The sequence below is a fragment of the Megalobrama amblycephala genome, linkage group LG14, assembly GCF_018812025.1.
Source record: "Megalobrama amblycephala isolate DHTTF-2021 linkage group LG14, ASM1881202v1, whole genome shotgun sequence".
Taxonomy (NCBI): Eukaryota; Metazoa; Chordata; class Actinopteri; order Cypriniformes; family Xenocyprididae; genus Megalobrama; species Megalobrama amblycephala.
Genome location: NC_063057.1, coordinates 50,006,867 through 50,027,068, shown reverse-complemented (window position 1 = coordinate 50,027,068; position 20,202 = coordinate 50,006,867). Strand labels below are relative to the sequence as shown.

Here is a 20,202-nt window from a genome sequence, read left to right as displayed (position 1 = left end):
TATCTCCAAAAGCATTATTTTTGCCTTACATTTCATGAATTCACATAAGCTCAGTTTTCTGTCAGTTATTTTTTGTGAATTCTAATGTGTGCAAAGGATACATGATGCATCCTTCAAAATGAGCTGAATGAAGGACGTGAAATGGAGGCTGCTCTCCAAGGATCCTTCAAATTAAGATTGATGACACTTTTACCATCTCTATTGTTTCCCCTTTGAGACTGTCCTCCAAAAAAAAAAAAAAAAAAGACCCTATAGGTTATTTTTCAAGCACCTTATTACGACCTATATTTACGTTTTAAAGTCATGCGCCCTCTAGCTGGCGTAAAAATAATGACAGTGTCATGTTACGTCTGTCGTCATGAAATGACGTATAACCGTCATTACCAATCAAAATGCATGTTCATTTAAATACAATGTGTGGACTTTTTACACCATTTCTCCTATTTCCATTTAGCAAAACTAATGTTTTTATTAATGACTATACCCACCCCATCCCTAAACTTACCCTTAGTGATTTATAGTGCATATGACTTTATGAGCACATGCATTCCCTGGGATCGAACCCACGACCGCATGATCACATGATTGCATATTGTTATTGCAATGCTCTGCCATTTGAGCTACATGAAACCCAAAATAAGATGCAGATAAAAGGGCACAATGCATTAAAATGAAAGTGTCCTGTTGTCGATAGGGGCGTAACTTTAGCAAACGCTCCTATGGCTCGTATTTCATGAATTAAAATGAAAGAGTCCTGTAGTCGATAGGGGCGTAACTTTAGTAAACGCTCCTATGGGTTGTATTTCAGGGAAGTGACAAACGACCTATATGGTCGTATTGGTTGGAGGACATGTTGCTCATAAGAGTACCGGCTCATAACTGCCTTGTGGAATCAGTAGTGTTGTTGTGGCTCTGCTGAATAGAAGAGCATGTACTGTATACTGAGTTAATTAAAAAACAATTTTAATCATCTTACCTGGGGCAAAAGATGCGAGATAGAGCACAAGTCCCAGGAGCACAACCCATGAATAAGAGGTTGGGCAAAAGTTATAAGCCCATATACCACTATCTGGCATATGTGTGGAGTTGGAGCACCTGTTAGAGTTAAATCCGACACACAATGAATTTTACAAGGTATATGAATTAACAGTTAAATAAATGAAAATGTATAAATAACTAAACAGCACTGCAGGTTCAACCACATGTAACATCATGCAGCAATGTGACAATGAACAATCTAAAACGTGTTAAAAAGATAAAAATGTTATATAAAAACCAAAAAGGCACAAGTTGGGAAATACCCTTTTTTTTTTTTTTGAAGGGCATGACAACTTTGACAACCAGCTTTATTACAGATTTGACATCTGGCAAGTTTTATCAGGCAACTTAGCAATGTACTTTAGAATGAAATCACATAACATGCCCAAATATACACAGAACAGCTCAAGTACACACGTAATCCTGGCTTCACTAGTGACTCACTTGCCCCACGCTGCTCTCTCGGTGGAGGTCGGATTGACGGGCACACAGGTGGAGGCAAACACAGCAGTGCTGTTTTCCTGATAACAGTAACCACAGCTGGGGTCCAACATACAGGGCTCGCATGACCTGGAAAGGTAATTTGAGAGCAAGACAAATTACTTAAACTAAAACCTAAGACTCCTCTCTGTTGACGTATGCAAGCCTACGCTGCAGTAAAGCCATTCACATATTAACAACTGAAAGATTAAATCAAGACACACATTTTCCCTTGTTTGGTAAGCTGCTTTACGCAGCAATAAAGTTTGTTGCATCTTCCGTTTTATTCAGATTGTTTTAGCTGCATATGTAAATGGCTTACTCAGAAATATTTATGATTATGAGATCACAACCACAATCTCATTAACATATGACCACCACATTTACATATCAACACCTATTAAGTATTTAGCTCCAGCTGTCTTGGTCAATGGATACTTGGTCATGGCAGTTACAGTGTGTCCAATAAATACTGTATTCCATTACAGAAGATTTGAGGACAGGGCTTTTGAGAGACAGTCTATACACAAATTGGTTTGCTGCTGTGATGATAGCGCAGCCATTATGCATCCATTAGCAGGAAAATAAACATGCTTTGTTTTGGCGGTGTGCTTATGGTGAACTGGAGGATGGTGTAAGAGTAAATTAGGATGGAGAGAGAGGCCACGCTCTGTCAGACTACGGGGGTGGGTGGGTGGAGGGGGGGTCATTGTTATGAGGTTACACGAACTTCAGACTCTCTATTACCGTGACATTAAGGAACAGCAAGAAGCCTGGACCCCCTAACACACGCAGTTATTACTGCAAAGTACACACCAACAGAGCCAAACATAAAATTGATTTTCAGTCAGGTTGAAAGCCAATGACTTGTTTGTTGACAAAAGCAAGAGAAACCCATTAGAAATGGTATAATTTCACGATAAGAGTGCTGATAGAGACACAAGTATAGTAATAGATCTCCACTGGACTCAACATAAACTATACAGAAAAAAAAAATCAACAAATGGCATTTGCAATCCATTTTACTGTGAATCTGATGTATTATGAAACAATAAAATGAGACAAAATGTAGAGTGGGACTTGATTTAATCCTTTATAAATTGATGGTAGGTGAATGAAATAACACTTTTTGTTTTAAAAAAATACATTAAAATACAATATAAACATTCAATGACTTGAATATATCTCTTCAATGATGCACATTTAATTTCTTTTTTTTTTTTGAATGAATGAATGAAAAAAAAATACCCTTTAAAAGATCGAAATTCTGGAAATGACCTTCAGCAGTTTGGTATAATGTTGTATTATTTATAAAATTAATAATATTTTAACAAACTGCTTCACTCCTATGCTTCACTCCAAATTAACTTCAATAGGGAGCAGGAAATTACTTCATAGTTAGGCATGCGGTCCCTCAATGGCTGTGTTATGGTCAATAAATATCTTAAAATATCAGATTTTATGGCAAGGTTAGTTCAGGTTGTATAATGTTATACTGCATGGCTCTCCAAAAACTTATTTCAGAAATAATTCATGATATTTGGAAAAAGACACGTTACCTTGAGAAATAAATTTTTATACTAGTCTAAAATGTATATTTACAAAAATATATCAGGCAATACGGAAAGGAAATATGAACTTCCTGCTTCGCTACTGGAAGTATGACTGAACTTCCTGCTTCGCTACTGTTCGGACGCTCTTGCTTACAGCTCCGCGCTTTGCTCTATTGCTTTATATTTTATCTCCTAATTTTAACTACAGCAAATCGGCACAGTGCTCAAACGACAAATCTTGGCAACAACAATCTTTTTAACTGGAAGAATTGCTACAAAAAAAGGGGAATTTTTATCCAACCAGCCTCCCACTGACCGCCATCAGCTTACATTCTGGAGAAGGGAAAACACAGCTGCCTACATCCAAAAGGATTAGAAATAATATGCCTCTTCTGGTTGAAGAATCTACCTGCTGCACAAACTGCCACAGACTTCTACAAAGGATTGCAGTTCTTGAAACAAAGTTACTTGCGGGACTACCAAACCAGAAGGAACACACAACAGAGCTTCCCATGAATAATGAATTCTAATGAATCTCATGCCCCTAAACAGACCGTACTGAGTGCCGGAACTGATCAGCACATTAATCGATGGCACACACAGGGAGCGAGACCCAAAGGCACTCGAGACATTAGATTGTCACGAGTATCACATATTAATGCAGTAGCATCCTCTACCCCAAACACTAGCTCCCTACCACCGCCAATACATCTGGAGAACAGATTTGAAGTGTTAATGAATGTGGGTGAGGAATCTCCAGACTTGATGAATGTGGGTGAGGAATCCCCAAACATGATCGGACACAGATCAAATCAGCCAGCAGCTAACACCGATGCTAACTGCCGCTCAAGGTTGAACAGTCAGCGGCACTCAGCTCTTAAATCAGCCGAGCCCAGGACTCTGATAGTGGGTGACTCTATTATCAGAAACATTAGCAGCAGGGATACAACTACATGCTGCCTTCCACAAGCAACAGTTTCTGATGTAAACAGGAAACTTAAGAGCATTCTGAAGAAATATAAGACTGCAAATCGACTAATCATTCATGTGGGGAAGAATGATATTCGGAAGGAGCAGTCAGAACTCCTTAAGAGGGATTTCAATGAACTTTTTGAAATGCTTAAAAGACTAAAAGTTCAGTCGTTCATCAGTGGACCACTCCCAGCAAGAGGAACAAATAGATTTACACGGTTGCTTGGACTTAACACATGGCTGCAAAAAACCTGCAACTTAAAAGGACTGAACTTCATCGACAACTTCAATCTGTTCTGGAGTCAGAGACAATTGTTCACTCATGATGGCCTGCACCCAAACAAACTGGGCTCAAGAGTGCTAAAGGACAATATCTACTTCTGCCTCCATCATGAAGAAAGTGAAGGAAGTGTTTATCGTGGGTCCTTGGATTGGATGGGAGTCTTGGTATGCGTTTATTAGGCCTGATATCACATGCCACCGCTTCCGGGTCCAAGCGCTACATCAGATGCCAAAAGCAAACCACAAATGGTGCTAATATACACTCATGATGGGATGTAATTCTACCGAAAAATCCCAATCCTAACCTTTATCTTCATACTGAAATCTCAGATAGTCAGACAGTGATTCATCTTTTGAATCCTTAAAATATTAGTGTTTGAGATGCTTTGAGCATGGAGACTGTAGCATACACAGTAAGTTTTAAATAGCTTAGGTTAAATGTGTAATATACATATAAACGGTGCACTGTAAACAGCTATTAAGATTCTCGAGTGAAACGAGTAGAGAATTGGACACGAAAACAGTATTCCTTACATCAGGACTTAACAAGCGGATGGGTTGCCAGGGTGGGTAAAGCTTTAAAAGCCCTGCTTTACAACTTTTGGCCTGAGGTTTGATGAGGACCATGATGTGTTCTTCTCCTTTCTAGTAAGAATTGGAAGATAAGTCTCAATTTCTGCAGTAAAGATGATATTGCCACTGCAATCCACCTGGGGTCAATAGTACCGGCAGATGGTGCTGAGACGATGATGTGGAGACTGATGGTATTCATAAGGTCCCTAAGTTCCACAGTTCCAATTGTACAGTGTTCCTGAGCTGTCTGTGTTCAACTCATTTTCATGCATCTCCTATAGAGGCTTGATATTGATTTATATTCACTTTATTCCAGTATGAATTCCCCAGATCACTTCAGCTGTGGTTCCTAAACTAGGACCCATCTAGAAAGATATAATCTGTCTCTGTTGGACTTTTTAGACTAAAATATTAATTTGAAATACATTTTAATGTATTTAAATTAATTAATTTAAATAATTAGACATACCCATTATTTTAATGGGTATGTCTAGTTATCAATTTCATTACTATAAGACAGATAAACATAATATATTGGCTTATTGAAAAAAATGTGCATCAACATGGAACTTGTAGTTCAGTTAAGTGAAGTCGAGTGTTAATTCAGATGCCGCTCTGATGGATTCTGTGAGTTCATTCAGAGAATTTCATCAGACTAATTCAAAACCTTCTTGAGTGATGCATTAAAAGAACTGCTTCATAAGAGTAAAATTTGTTTGTGAATCGGACTATGTATGTAGTCATGTTGTATGTTTATTTTTGCATGCAGCCCATGAGGACCATACGAAAAAAAAACGTTTATTCAAGTGTGCTATTAGTATACTTCTTTTAAACTAAAAATAAAGTATACTTTCAGTCTACTTTTTATGTAGCCTACTTCTCAGAAATACTTAAAATTGCACTGCACTTGACTTACTGAGAGAAAAGTCTTAGTATACTGACTTGCACTTGCAATCTTTTGATCGAGATATACTTAAAAAGTATAATTAAGTATTCTAAGTATACTTGGCTTGTGGTTGTGTTTACTCTTTTGATTAAGTAGCCTATTAAATATACTTTTCACATATATTTCTAATATATTTTTCACACAGTTTTTCATACTGTCTTATAAACTTACATTGTTGAAAAATATTGATTTATAAAGAAAACAGATATGTCCCTAATTCTGAGTATCTGAATTTTTGTCTAGACTAGTCCACTGGTAGTGTACTGTACATAGGAATTTACTTCAAATCTACTTTACTCTTTCCCCGCCATTGACTGAATTTTGTGGTTATCCATGTTTTCACTGTTATATGGTAGGGGGCACTAATATGTTTCTTCTAGTACAGAATCTCCAATCAAAACACAGGTGAAGAAGAAGCAGAAACATGTGATTGCAGAAACAAGATCGCTCACGCAAATGTAAAATAAAGCGATCGTAAAACATTAAACAGCATAAAAATCAAAACTGTCTAACGTTAATGAATGAAATGCTGACCCAGGATGAGCTATAGGGCTTTGAAGCTTTGGGGTTGATGAACTCGATCTACTCCATCTGTGTTTTGATCATTGTTCTTAATCTGATCCAGAGTCTTTGACAAAAATGCAATTTTCTCAGCCTTTTTTTTTTTTTTTTTTTTTAAATGTTTCTTTTTTTTAAATGAAACTTACATTTAAGTGTTGATAAAAAAGGACGCATGAAACTAGAATAAAATGTTTTAAAATGGAAAGTTAAAGTACAGTAAAAGGTATATTTCAAGCATAAAAAAATTAATACCAAAAATAGGAACATAGTAGTATACTTAAAGTGCAAATATAATATATAAGTAGTAAACTATAAGTATGATGTTATGTTCACTTAAAGAAAACTTACAAGTAAACTTGCAGTATAAAACTACTAAACTAGTAGTTTACTGAGAGTATACATCAAAGTGTACTTTGATAAACTAAAAAAATGTAATACTAGTATTAAAATAGTAAACTACTAGTATACTTTAAGTTCACTTGTAGTACAGATGCAGTCCAAATGAGAAACATAGTTGTGAACTTAAAGTTTACTACTGTTACACTTATAGTACACTTAAAAGTATACTTTAATATTCTAAAAAGTGGGCCAATTTAGTCCCAAGCAGTATTGAAATAGTACACTTTACATTTTACTACTAGTACATCGATATTAGAATACTTACTACATAAAGTATACTTAAAAATATACTTGAACATTACTTGAGTATACTTCTTAGTAAGGGGAGTGCCATTTTTTTTTTTTAAGTATTGCAGGAAACACTAAATTGTCCTCCAACATGAATGTGGTACATCATGAGAGAAACGTAAAATTTCAGTTTTACCCACCAACAAACTTGTTAATTGCCAAAAATGAAATTTCTGTCATCATGTACTTCATGGCCTTATGTCCTTATTCTCCCATTTCTACCCAAGTCTACTGGTATGGAATGACGTGATGAAGAAATGGTGACAGAATTTGAGCTTTTGGGTGAATTATCTCTGTAACTTCCTTTGTCAACTAACTTCTTCAGAAGAACCATGCTGATCAACAAGCTTCAACAGTTGGCTGACCGAGGAAGTCTTGCACATTTAGGAACTTGCATTACTCTGGGCAACTGTTGTGGAATTACAAATTTAAGAATCTGTGTAAGATCTGCGGATCCTACATCCTGACCATTTGGCAGGACAAGCTCAAGATACAGCAGTGCCTTTGTCTCTATGATAATGTAAAGGTATGGGCGATACTGTCAGACTGATTGGATTAGCACCTATGCATTTGAATGACACATTTATGCTGATTAGATCATGGCTGGGAAATGTAGGGAATGGGCTGATTCCTGTACTGCATTTGCATCCTTTGTTTAGATTGTCCACACCTCTACTCTATGTATCCCTCCCCCTTGAATGTATATGAACTACCAAGTCACTGCCTTAGTTAGATTTTGGATGACCACAGCGACGCACAGCGTGTTTCTCAATAAAGAGTAACTTCTGCTTCAAGAGATCCCAAAGTCTCCTGGTCTATGCTTCTGAGATTTCCAACACTGTCTCTTCAGTCACTTTTATTACATGCTAAATTACAAGACACCAAGTAACAAGACAGCTGTCGCTATATAGGCACTGATTATACTATATCCTATATAGTTTACCTATGAATTATTCATACTACATCTAGCGAGAAGCTCTAGAAGATAACCATACCAAATAAATCATACTCACAGATGTGTTGTGCAGCTGGAGTTGTGTGTTGTGGGGTCTGTCTGATGTAGTGTAACAGGAGGGGAATGCTGGGCTGACAGGAGGAAGCCAACAGACAGGATACAAAGACTCAAAACAGTACCTGTACACAAAGATTGAATCAAAAATACATTTTCATATTAAAAAATATATTTTGTATTTTTTTTTTTATCTCAAATTGTTCAAAAAAGCATTTTAAATAGCAAAAATGTGGGGGAAATGTGGGCAAGTTTTCATACAGAGAAGTAATCACAAGGACTATTTCTTTGTAATTATAAGTTTAATTACAATATCTGTTGGCCAAACCAGTTGGTTCATATGTCTGCATATTACCATTATGATTTTTTTTACATTTGTTTCATGAATTAAATGTTGCTAGAACGTAATTAATTAGAATAAAATAAAATTTAAATACAAATACACAACCGTTCACAGGTATTTTTTCTTTTTGAAAGAAATTAATACTTTAATTGAGCAATGATGCATTAAACTGATTAAAAGTGACAGTAAAGACATTTATAATGTTACAAAACATTTTATTTCAAATAAATGCTGTTCTTTTGAACCTTCTTTTCATCATAGAATCTTGAAAATAATGTATAATGCTTTCTACAAACATATTAAGCAGCACAACTGTTTTCAACAATGTACAATTATTAGAAATGTAACTTGCACCAAATAACTATGATTTCTGGATCATGTGAAACTGAAACAGCTTTGCCATCACAGGAATAAATGACAAATTAAAATATATTCAAACAGAAATCATTTATCATTTGCATTGAATTCTAATCAATTTCACAATATTACTTTTTTACTGTATTTTTTAATAAATATACTGAATATACAGTATTGTGCTTCAAGTATGTCAAAATCTTACCAAAGATGCTCCCCATTGTAAGTCTGCGTCTGCCCACCCTTTCAACCAACCAAACGCCCAGCAGAGTAAATAGGAAATTTGTGAATGCTGTTACAGTCACTAGCCAGATGGCCAACTTGTCATCACGTACTCCTGACATCTGCAGAATGGTGGCGCTGTAGTACCTACAGATAGGACACAGATAGGGAATATGAGTCTTTTGTTGTTTGAATTAGGGCTGCGTGATGTATCGCATGATATGAAAAATCGCAAAGGCTACGATTGTTTTTTTTTTTAATGCGCAGCTTGTCAATGAAGTATTGCTCCAAATGCCAATCCATCTGAAAGAACTGAGAGTTTGAGTCGCTTATAATGTATTTGCAACAAACGTCAAACATCTTTCCAGACATGAGAAGCATTTATTAACATCTTGTCCAACAAAAGACAACATTTAATAATGGTTTTACTCCAAACTCACTTCATAACAGTTGAGCATCCTTCTGTGAGATGATGTGGCTTCTTACACAGAATAAGGCAGTCGTGTTTATTAGTCATTTTTAATCAGTTTAAAAACTGTTTATTCAGCTACAGTGATAGTATGATGCACATAGGGATTTCCTGGAAAGATGCGTGTTATCTACTTTGCGGCAGGGCATATTTGGACTTTCTGAGTTCTGGCTTTCAGATGGAGAAGCATTTACTACTGATCACTGAGCTGTACAGCTCTGACAAGCTGCGCATAAAATAACCACAGCCTTTTCCAAATCATGTGTGATAAAATTTGTGATCAATCGCTATATATCGTGCAGCCCTAGTTTGAATCAAATTAAAAAACAGACAGCAGCAACAATTAGTGTTGTCAAAAGTACCGACTTCGGTACCTATCGGTACTGAAATTTTAAAAATGTGACGCTTTGAGCGCTGTTGAGCGGATTCGTAAACATCTCTGATTGGCCATTGTGTTGACGCGGTCATCGGATATGCCTGTGATTGGCTACAATGATCAACGCGTGGGAGCATTTGAAAGCACACGGAAGTGTTTGAATTTGAAAGCGTTTTGAAAGTGGGAGCGCAAGCGATTAAAAGCAGGTGTCTAACAGTGGACCGATCCGCGATAGACGCCTGCTTTCAAACGCTCCCGTGTGTATCTGTGTAAGCGCTTATGAAGAGATTAATTGATGACTATTTACAACGTTTTTACAGCGTTGATCATTGAAGCCTATCACGGACATATCCGATGAGACGTGAAAACAACGGCCAATCAGAGATGTTTACGAATCCACTCAACAGCGCTCAAAGCGTCACATTTTTTAAATTTCAGTACCGATTAGGTACCAAAGTCGGTACTTTTGACAACACTAGCAACAATATTGGCTGCTGTCACTTTAAGAGCTAATGAACGGATCCAATATACTGATACACATGTGTTTTCTTTCTCAACTGTTTACGTTTTGTTTGAATTTGTTTTTTCAAGCACAAGAAGACATGAAAGAGAGCTCAATTTGGTATTCGTGTCCTGAGACGCAAATTTCTGGGCATGTGCTTCGGATGGGTGCGCACAGAAAACTTCCCACACAGCGCGTGAGAAATGAATTGAGTGAGTTACCTTTCATGTCTTCATGTTCGGAATGGAATACAGTTGCATTGCATTGTGGGTATTTTTCTTCAGAAATAGTAAGAGTAGTATGTTAGTATGCAATTTTGAACATAGCCAGAGGCTGCTTCCTCTCTGACTGAGCCAGCCAATCCACTTCACCATGTAGTATCAGCCAATGAGATCGTGGCCTTGCAATCAATTCATCCAAGTGTTTCTGGCTGATGTCATCTCATCTTTTTCAGTTAAAACAGTTTCTTTTTCAAGCATACTTAAAACTAATTGACTCTCATTATGATTTGAAGGACTTTTAATCCTTCAAATAACCCTTTCATCAACATAAGCAGGGGATAAAATGGATTTTTAGCTGTTACTGTTACCTAAACCAACAGTTGTGCATGAATGTGTTTTAAATCCTCCTTTACGATTAAAAACCTACAATATGCAGTCATTCTATACCGTAATTAAGCATTTACTTAAAAACACAGACACTCACTCGCCTGTGACATCAGCACTTGAATTCTGCATAATGGATGTGAGGTTAAGCGAGAGAGCGACACTGGAGCAACTGTGTTTCTCTCTACACAAAGGATTGAAGCAGGAAAACATTCATTAACCCAAAGTAAAATGCCATCTTCCTGCTCTCTTTCTCTCTCACACACATTCACAAGAGATTTGCATTATTATATGCTGCCATAGTCTTGCATGCCAACTTATACAAAATCAGCTAATCCAAAAATTAAAATTCTTTCACCAATTCACCCTCAAACTATGACCGTATGACCATCTTTCTTCTGTGAAACACTAAACAAGACAGTTTGTAGAATGATCATGCTATTCCATGCAATCCATACAGTACAAAGTAAATGGTGACCAAGGCGCAAAGACGCACTACTATGAATGGGAGAAACCACAGTGCGCAATATAGTGGCTCACGCTATAAGTCCCACATTCTAAATACAAGAGCCAATTGCCAATTGGTAAAGTCATTGCATCAGTGTAGCTGCTGTTAGAAATGTGATTTTTCCCAAACCCTGTCCAGCAACCAATTCAAGCTAGATTTCTCTGGTCATGTCATTCATGTCATACATTAATTCAATGTATTACATGCTATTTCTTTGTAATTATTTGTGAAATTTACTATCAATTTCTGAGTTAAAATTGTTTCTACACCATTTTTTTCAGTTTACACATAGCTTAAATACTATCTAACCTTAACCTTAGTATATCATTGGAAGCATATCCTGATAGTCGCAATTACTGTTTGTCGCAAATGAATCCAAATCATGCAGTTAGAGGTTCCAGTTCCCAAAGAAACCTGAGACTCATGCTTAGGACTGCAAATGCACATTGGATGGACCAATCTGAAATATGTTTTTTTAATCGTTATTGGAGTGTAAGAAACAACTTTTACTGGACTGTTCATATCAGAGTTTATTGCTGATTTGAAATATGTTATTTATTTTGGCAAGCAGTTTTTGAGATTTCAGTATTTCCAATTGAAATAGATTTAGAGCTTGTAAAATAGCTGCCCAGACAGGCCTGGCTCTGTCATGTTCCCTGTCTGTGTCCCCTGTATATCCTCTGTGTGTGCACCTCATGTTTCCCCGCTGCTCCCCTTGTTTGTTGCCGTGGACACTCATTGGACCACGCCCCCTTGTTAACTTGTTATCTTGTTCCTGTACCTCCTCTGTGTGTGCGCCTCATGTTCCCCTGCTGCTCCCCTTGTTTGTTGCCATGGACACTCATTGGACCACGCCCCCTTGTTAACTCGTTATCTTGTTTGTGCCTGTGTATAAATAGTCCCTGTGTTTCAATCATGCCCTGCTGAGTATTGTTTAGCCACTGTTTATCATAGTCTTCATGTTCTTTGTTCCTTGCCTAGCCTGTGTTTTGACCCTGGACTGTTTACTAGTGATAGGCAAATGAAGCCTCAAGAAGCACTGAGGCTTCGCAACCCATTGCTTCACCAAAAGGTTCATTACCCGAAGCTTCATTCAGCATTGCTCACTAGTGACACCTAGCTACTGTGCAAAGAAATAGCAGACAAAATTAATCCTGAGCCTATGACCTGAACAGACATTTGTGCATTGCCTGGGTATAAAATAAAATATGTATCTTCTCTGTCTGACTTTACTTGTGCAGAGACAACTGGCTCAGACACACACACACACACACACACACACACACACAGAGATAATTAATTATTCATAAATTATACCATACAAACCTAATGTAACCTAATATAATGTAATAATAGCTCTAATAATACAATAACAACGACACAACTCTTTAACTCTGACTCTCCGACACTCTACTACTACTTCTGGTTCTACTACTCCTGAAAAACCCACAAGGTGGCATGTGTTTCGAACCCCCTTCATCTGGAAGCGACACTCAAACCGAACCGATGACATATTCCACACAAACCGAGGCCTCGTTTGTCATCCGTCACGTGCTTTCTACATTCCCAACACAAGCCTCGAATCGACGCTTCATCTGGCACGCCCATTTATGCTCGACACAAGCTCCGAAGCCTCGGTTCAAATGTCCCATCACTACTGTTTACTTGTTTTATGATCTTTTGCAGCCTGCCCTGACCCTTGCCTGTGTTTTTGGATTACCCTTTACCTTGCCTTCTTGTATCTGTTTGCCAGTGTTCGACCTTCTGCCTGTTTATTAACTGAAGAGCATAGTCAAAGCTCACATTTGGATCTTCCACTCCATTGTCACGTCCCATGGGCCCTATTTTAACGATCTAAACGCAAAGTGTAAAGCGCACGGCGCAGGTGCACTCAGGGCGTGTCCAAATCCACTTTTGCTATTTTAACGACGGATAAACGGTCCATGCGCCAGGGCGCATTTTTGAAATGGGTTGTCCCTATTCTCTTAATGAGTAATGGGCGTAACGTTCAATAAACCAATCAGAGTGTCATCTCCCATTCCCTTTAAGAGCGAGATGTGCTCGCGCCATGGCGGATTGCTATTTACATGGCGTACACGCGATGAGTCAGTTAATATGTTAATATGTGTGTGTATTGGCATGATTGTTCAATTAATTAGCCAATTTCGTTCATCATTATAAGTAGTAATAGGCTGAATTGAAAATAGGTAGCCTAATTCTAATACACACAATGACTATTCATTATTACATTTTTATATTTATGTAGCCTACACAATAATATTCTTTTACACTGTAATCCTTTTGTTTTTAATATTTGGCATGTTTGTGTGATGCGCATCCCTGTGTGTAATAAGCAAAGTCAACACGCACTGTGGACGCGCCCAGAGGCGCAGTTTCTACCAACGCGCTCTAACAAAAAAATATTGCACAATTGACTTTAGACTTTAGACCACGTTTGAGTTGGTCTATAGCGCAGTCTATTTTCAGCTCCTTAAAATAGCAATGCGCCGGCAATGCGCCTGAACACACCTCTTTTTTAGACCAGCACGCCCATGGGCGCACTAACTTGGTGCAAATGCATTTACTAATTTAAGGACGTGGCGCTGAACGGGAAAACGCGAACGGCGCCGGACGCAAACTAGCAAACACACTTGCGCTGCGCCTTGCGTCGCATTGCGCCGGGTGTATTATAGGGCCCCATATGTTACAGGCTCCAGCTTTGAGATGTAAGGTGGGCCAAGTGATATTCCCGGTGGGGTGGAGTTTTAACATTATATTACTTTTTCCCCGTAACAGATTTTGTAACTTTATTTTATAACAAAAGGGGCAGGTCTTAAAAGAGACTTTATATATGAATTTGCCCTGCCAAAATGTTCACTGCCCCCACAAATAAATAAACAAATTAGTATTTATTTTATAATATTTAATAAATAATGTTGAATAAATATAAGTAAACAGTCAGCAATAAAATAAGAATGAATAAACAAATTACAAGCAATAATACAATTAAATACAAAAGAACAAAAATACAAATAAATTTCAGGTAGGTCTAACAGTATTCAGGTACGAAATACTATAATGTATGAATTAATATATATTTCAGTCATGACAACTCTTGGAGTGGATACATTTCAACCAGCATTTATTGGCATGGGGCATGAAATATACATAGGCTTGATTTTGGCAGACGAGATCTGCTACGCTGCTGCTGCTGGTGAGCAAATACAATAATTTTTTCAGCTTAGCCAAAAATAACGAACAAAGGAAAGGCTGCTGCAAGAAATGGTAAAACCCCCATAGAAGATTTCTACAGGTGGCGCTTGGGAGGAGGAGGGATAACAGAAGCTTGCCCAGCATGCTGATCATGGGCTAGGGTATGATATATATGGTTACATGGATTTGAAAGTACTTCTGATTGAGATACATACAGAGTTACAGAGTTTCATACCTGAACTATGCACATCCTATGCACTATAATCCTATTAAAACTAAAGAAGCTATTCAGTCAAGAGCAGCAAATTATTACAAATTAAAAACAGGATTTTTTTTCTTTTGTTCTTTAATTTGCGTTAATAACACAAGGCAGCAGCAGGTATATTAAGCTACTGTCACTTTAAGACCAAATGCACGGATCTGTAGGCATTTTGACATAATTTTGTGTGTATTTGTCCGTATAAGTGCAATAAGACGCAAAAGAGAACTCAGTTTTGTAATAGTGCGCTGTCTGAGACGCAGCTCTCTATGTGCATGCTTTGTGTGTATATGCACAGAAAACAGTGCACGGGTACCGAATTGAGTTTCTTCCGCATCTCGAATAGTTTAAAACAGCTTGAATAGTTTAAAATTATTTCAGTGTTTATGAACACTGTGCTCACTTTCTAATACAGCTTTCTAGTTTCTAAATAACATGCAGATTTTTGATACCAAGCGGCTGGAAAGCATGATCTCCCTCAAAATCTGGAGCTGAATTCAACATAGCACCAATGTTGCAATCAGTCTTGGCATGGGGCCAGTGTGAGCCACACTCTTGATTGGATGGGCCTGCCCCACCCTGAGCCCTATGTGGAGCCAGGCCTGTGCCCAGAGGCATTGTAATCATGAGATGCCAAATTCCAATATGTGCTTATTCAAATCACATTAATTATATTTGAGAGCTATATTGGAAGAGAAATTTGTAAGTGAACATGAAGCCCTCATTTACTTTAATTTTAAGGAAAAACTTGGACATTCTGCTGAACAATGATGTGTTTGAAGGCCACATACATGCAAGTATGTGGACAGTTTTAGCTCGATTTCATTGAATCAAAGTCATCTTGTTCGAAAATCATGCCAAAAATTCTTGCGGGGAATGTCCACTCCCCTGAAGCATTGCAAATGATGTAATCGAGTCGCCTTGCTATGCTGTCAATATACTTAATGTATATTATTTCTATATATAATAAATAACTATTAAATGATGTTATGCCCTGTCTAGGGGTAAAGGACGCAACATGAAATGAGAGAGTGGAAGCAGGGAATCTTTTAAAGGGTTTTAATGAAAAACAAAAAACAAAAAAACAAACAAACAAACACCCCCACAATAATCAAACAAATAAATAGGGAACTTTTCTTCGGGAGGTGAATTGGCCAAATAACAAACAAAACTTCCTTATTTTAAAACCTATTACCTAAACCCTAACCAAAATAAAATAAAATAAAAGTACAATATATTAAAAGGCACAATATGTAGGATTTTTGGATTAAAATATCCAAAAACCACGAGAACAGTGTTATATATTTTGTTGACTTGTGTACGTACATTATCCCAAATGTTTCCAAGAATGTTTAAATCCAGAGAAATAAGCAATTTTTAACCAGGGCATGGACGTGTCCGACTGTCCGTGCTTTGCCTATCAGTGACGTCATACCCGTGTTACTATTGATTTCCGATTTGATCTTGTAGAAACCATGGAAACACCAAAGACGCTTTAATATATTACATGTTTTATTAGACAAGGGAATAACTGTTTGGTTACATTTATAGACAGAAAACAAATTATTGTTATATAGCTCAACACGTTTCGTCTTATTGTTTAAACCTCGTTTTCTTGATTTTCTGTGAATACCATGCTTTTACCATGCCTCAGAAAAAAAAACACTATTTTGTCAAGTAGCTAACATAGCATAATCAGAAGCTACTTTGTTTTTAGCAACAGTATAATACAGCATTTTCTCCATCATACAGTATGTTTGTATTTAATGCTATTTATCAGCACAAGCGATCCAGCATTTATTAATAAGATATTCTAAAATCGATCTAGCTTACTGCAGTGTGCAACAAGTGTCTCGCAGCATTCGCTCGGCAGCAACACACACAAATGTATCTAATATGATAAAACAGAGCTGCATTAGCTCATACACGGAAGAAGCGGAAGTGGCAACTGTGGCATAATAAAAGTTCCTCTGCTGTCGAGCCGTGTGTCACGTTCGTCTCTGATTAGCAATCGTTCCAGTGGCCTCGTTCAGCTCCCACTCTGCCCCGCTCTGCTTCTTACTACAGTAACATTAATAATTTCATCCATGAACATGATTTCTGCCCAAGTCCCGTCCCGATTCTTTTCCACTGGTTGTGAGGTGAAGACGACATCTCCTGAGATTCTGTGCTCAATCTCGCTGTCATCAAGCTACGCCTTTGTTTTGAATAGGCAACCTCTAGAGGCAAGGAATCTTGATATATCATTTCAGAAATCTGGACACCTTATTGCCTCATGCAATTCATGCAAAAATGCATGCTAAGTATGTACTACAGAATTGAATATACTGAATACAGTTGATTAATTCAACTGATATTCACCATACCAAAACAGTTTACTAAAAATCCAACAGTTAATTTTGTCTAAAATTTAGTTATATTTAAGTTTTTTTTTTTCACTTTTTCTTTTTTTCACAAAATTCTTTTTCAAGAATTTTGTATTTGACTAACCAATTAGTTTTTTTAAAATATACTAAATATATTTGTGAAATTTCTATCAAAATATTTGAGAATGGTGAATTAAACTAATCTGTTTTAAGAACCACAAATATTACTTATTTCAAATATTACTTAATAATACTCAATGTTATTAGGCTTTAGCAATATCTCATCCTAACCTGAATGACACATAAGAACAAACCTCTTCCGGAAGCTCAAACGTGTTGTGTAACACACGAGAATGAATCTCATTGGTTACGCAGCACGTTTTTGCTTCCAGAAGAGGTTTGTTCTTATGTGTCATTCAGGTTAGGAAGAGATATTGCTTATGTTCGCTTATCAATGTTTACATGCGCGTAAAAGCCTAAATTAAATCTTTTCAACATAACAAATGATCGATTCTCTTCAGAAAATTTGGACTAAACTGCTCGATTCATATGGATTAGTTTCCGATCTCTTTGTGAAGTTTTTGAAGCATCAAAGTGGTAGTTACGAAAGCAGTCAATGGAAGGAAATCTGACAGCATTCTGTCATCAAAAAGATCTTCATTTGTTTTCCGAAGATGAACAAAAGTCTTACGGGTGTGGAAAGACATGAGGGTTGTAATTAATAATAAAGGAGTTATTTTGGGGTGAACAAACCCTTTAATGTACCAAATACATTTACTTAGATCTATTTCATCTTTTTTTCTTACATTTACTCAGTTCATACGGTATATGTAATTGATTTCACTGCTTTAAAATTTACTCAATATTTTTAAGTGTAAAAATTGAGTAAATCATAGTTAAAGTTTTTAGAGTGTATGGTTTTACAGTACAAGAAACCTCAATTGAAAGTCTGAATGTCCAGTGTTACTTTTCTATTACCAAGGACAATTTACCAAAATACAGAGATTTTATGAAAAGGAACAATGCTTTCAGTCTACCCACTGAGATCCTTTCTCAGTGTGCAGAAAGTGCACACTCTGCTCAGAGATTGCTGATAAGAAGAGCTGCTGTGAAAGCACACAATTTGGGCTATCTATTGTTTGCTCTACTGTGTCAGTTTTAAACTAGAAACAATGTTTAATTAGGCAGAGTTCCAGTACAGAGTCTGTGCTCAGATTCAGCAATGAGACTTAAAAAATGTCAGATCACAGTATAGTTCCAATGGTTGCCTGAAGGAATGGTTTACTAATCATTGCTTTTATGTTATGTTACTTTTTAGGCTTCACTTTTTTTTTAATCCAAAATAAGCTATAACTGTTCATTTATTTGTTTTGATTGTGATGTATAATATGACTCAAACACAATCTTGACTGGTTTCAAAATATCTACTAATGCTTATTTCCCCCTTCTTGCATTATTGATGTGTACTTGAATACTGGTTAGTATTGCATTTTAAATGTAATGCTTGTTAATTCTGTCTGGCCAGTAAAAACCTGTACACGGACCCTCAGCATCCACCAGATTGTGTGGAATTACATCGCTCTAATTATTTCCATTAATGCAGCTGTTCAACACATGACGTCAAAGGGTCTCAGCTGTGAGACGGTGAGTATTTAACGGACCACTTATTAAAAAAGGTCATTTCGGCGGCTACTCCAGATTTAACAGCAATTAATTCCTACTTTCATGAAGACTGGACTACCTTTGAGCTTTTAGACGAATTTCACACACGCATCTGTGTTTGCCTCCAGATTCAGAGGCTCTCAGAGGAGATTTATCACGTTCGCCTAGTTCTCTGTTCACAGTATTCCCTTGTGTGTGTGTGTGTTTAAAAGTGCTCTGTCTTGATCCTTAAAAGCTTCCTGGCTCCATTCCATTGAGTTGATTAAAATTTGAAGCCTTTGGTTGCCCTCAGCAAGGGTCTTCTTTGGAAAAAATCTCATTCCCTAATTGTCTCTTCTATTGGCCACAGAAAGCTGGATATAAAGCACTGATAAAAGAAGAAACAGCAGGTACATTACTGTAGTACAAAGACAGAGAGATGAGGTATTGTTTGTGGTAATAGTGGTGTCAAAGGTCAGAAAATGAGAAGAATGGCACCTGCTACTGATGAGTGTTCACGCAGGGACGGATAAGAGATGTCTTATTCCCTGCACATCATGGCAAGGGTTTTTGTTTCCTTGTTTCATAATACAGCACTTCTGGCAGTGGGTCAGTGACCCCCGTGGATTTGTTCAAATGACCTACACTGCAGATCTTCTGCCCTTAAATTATCTTAAAATTGAAAAATTCAAGAGAAGGACTCTAAATATCATGTGCATGCACTGTTAAATTATTTTTTTGAAGTTGTAAATAAATCAAATATTAATGCAATATGTTGAAAATACTATTTCAGTCTTTCACCTTAAAAATTTCACCTTTAATTCAATGTGTTCCTTGCGATTTCTATGAAATTAATTGTTGAATTTACAACATATCTCATGACCAATTCATACATGTTTTACAAGGTGGCTAATTTGTATGACCTCACATGTACAAATTCATACAATTATCTAAACCCCAGTGACGGGTAGGTTTAGGGGCGAGGTTAGGAGTAGGTCATTCATATGATTTCATTAGAATTTTGCAACTCGTAGAATACTGTACGTACGATTTAGCAAAAAACATACAAATTCGTAAGACTGGGATTATACAAATTCATGCGAATTAGCCACCTTGTAAAATACATACAAATTGCCGTGAGATTGGGTTGGAAATTTACTAGCAATTTTTTTTTTTTAAACTAAAAACAGTATACTCAATGAAGATGTCTGGAAATACTCCTACTTGTTAAAGACTAGGCTTA

At 37.0% G+C, this 20,202-nt stretch overlaps 1 protein-coding gene across 1 annotated transcript in view; it reads right to left on the bottom strand.

Moving 5' to 3' along the window:
- LOC125244786 (proton myo-inositol cotransporter) overlaps positions 1-20,202 on the bottom strand; it is an 88,651-nt gene that overhangs the window by 3,866 nt on the left and 64,583 nt on the right. Inside the window, exons 5-8 of the mRNA XM_048155034.1 lie at positions 9,004-9,167; positions 8,106-8,226; positions 1,483-1,608; positions 977-1,095 (exon numbers count right to left, since the gene is read on the bottom strand). Of these exons, the coding sequence (XP_048010991.1) occupies positions 977-1,095; positions 1,483-1,608; positions 8,106-8,226; positions 9,004-9,167 (530 nt within the window). The remainder of the gene's footprint in view (positions 1-976; positions 1,096-1,482; positions 1,609-8,105; positions 8,227-9,003; positions 9,168-20,202) is intronic.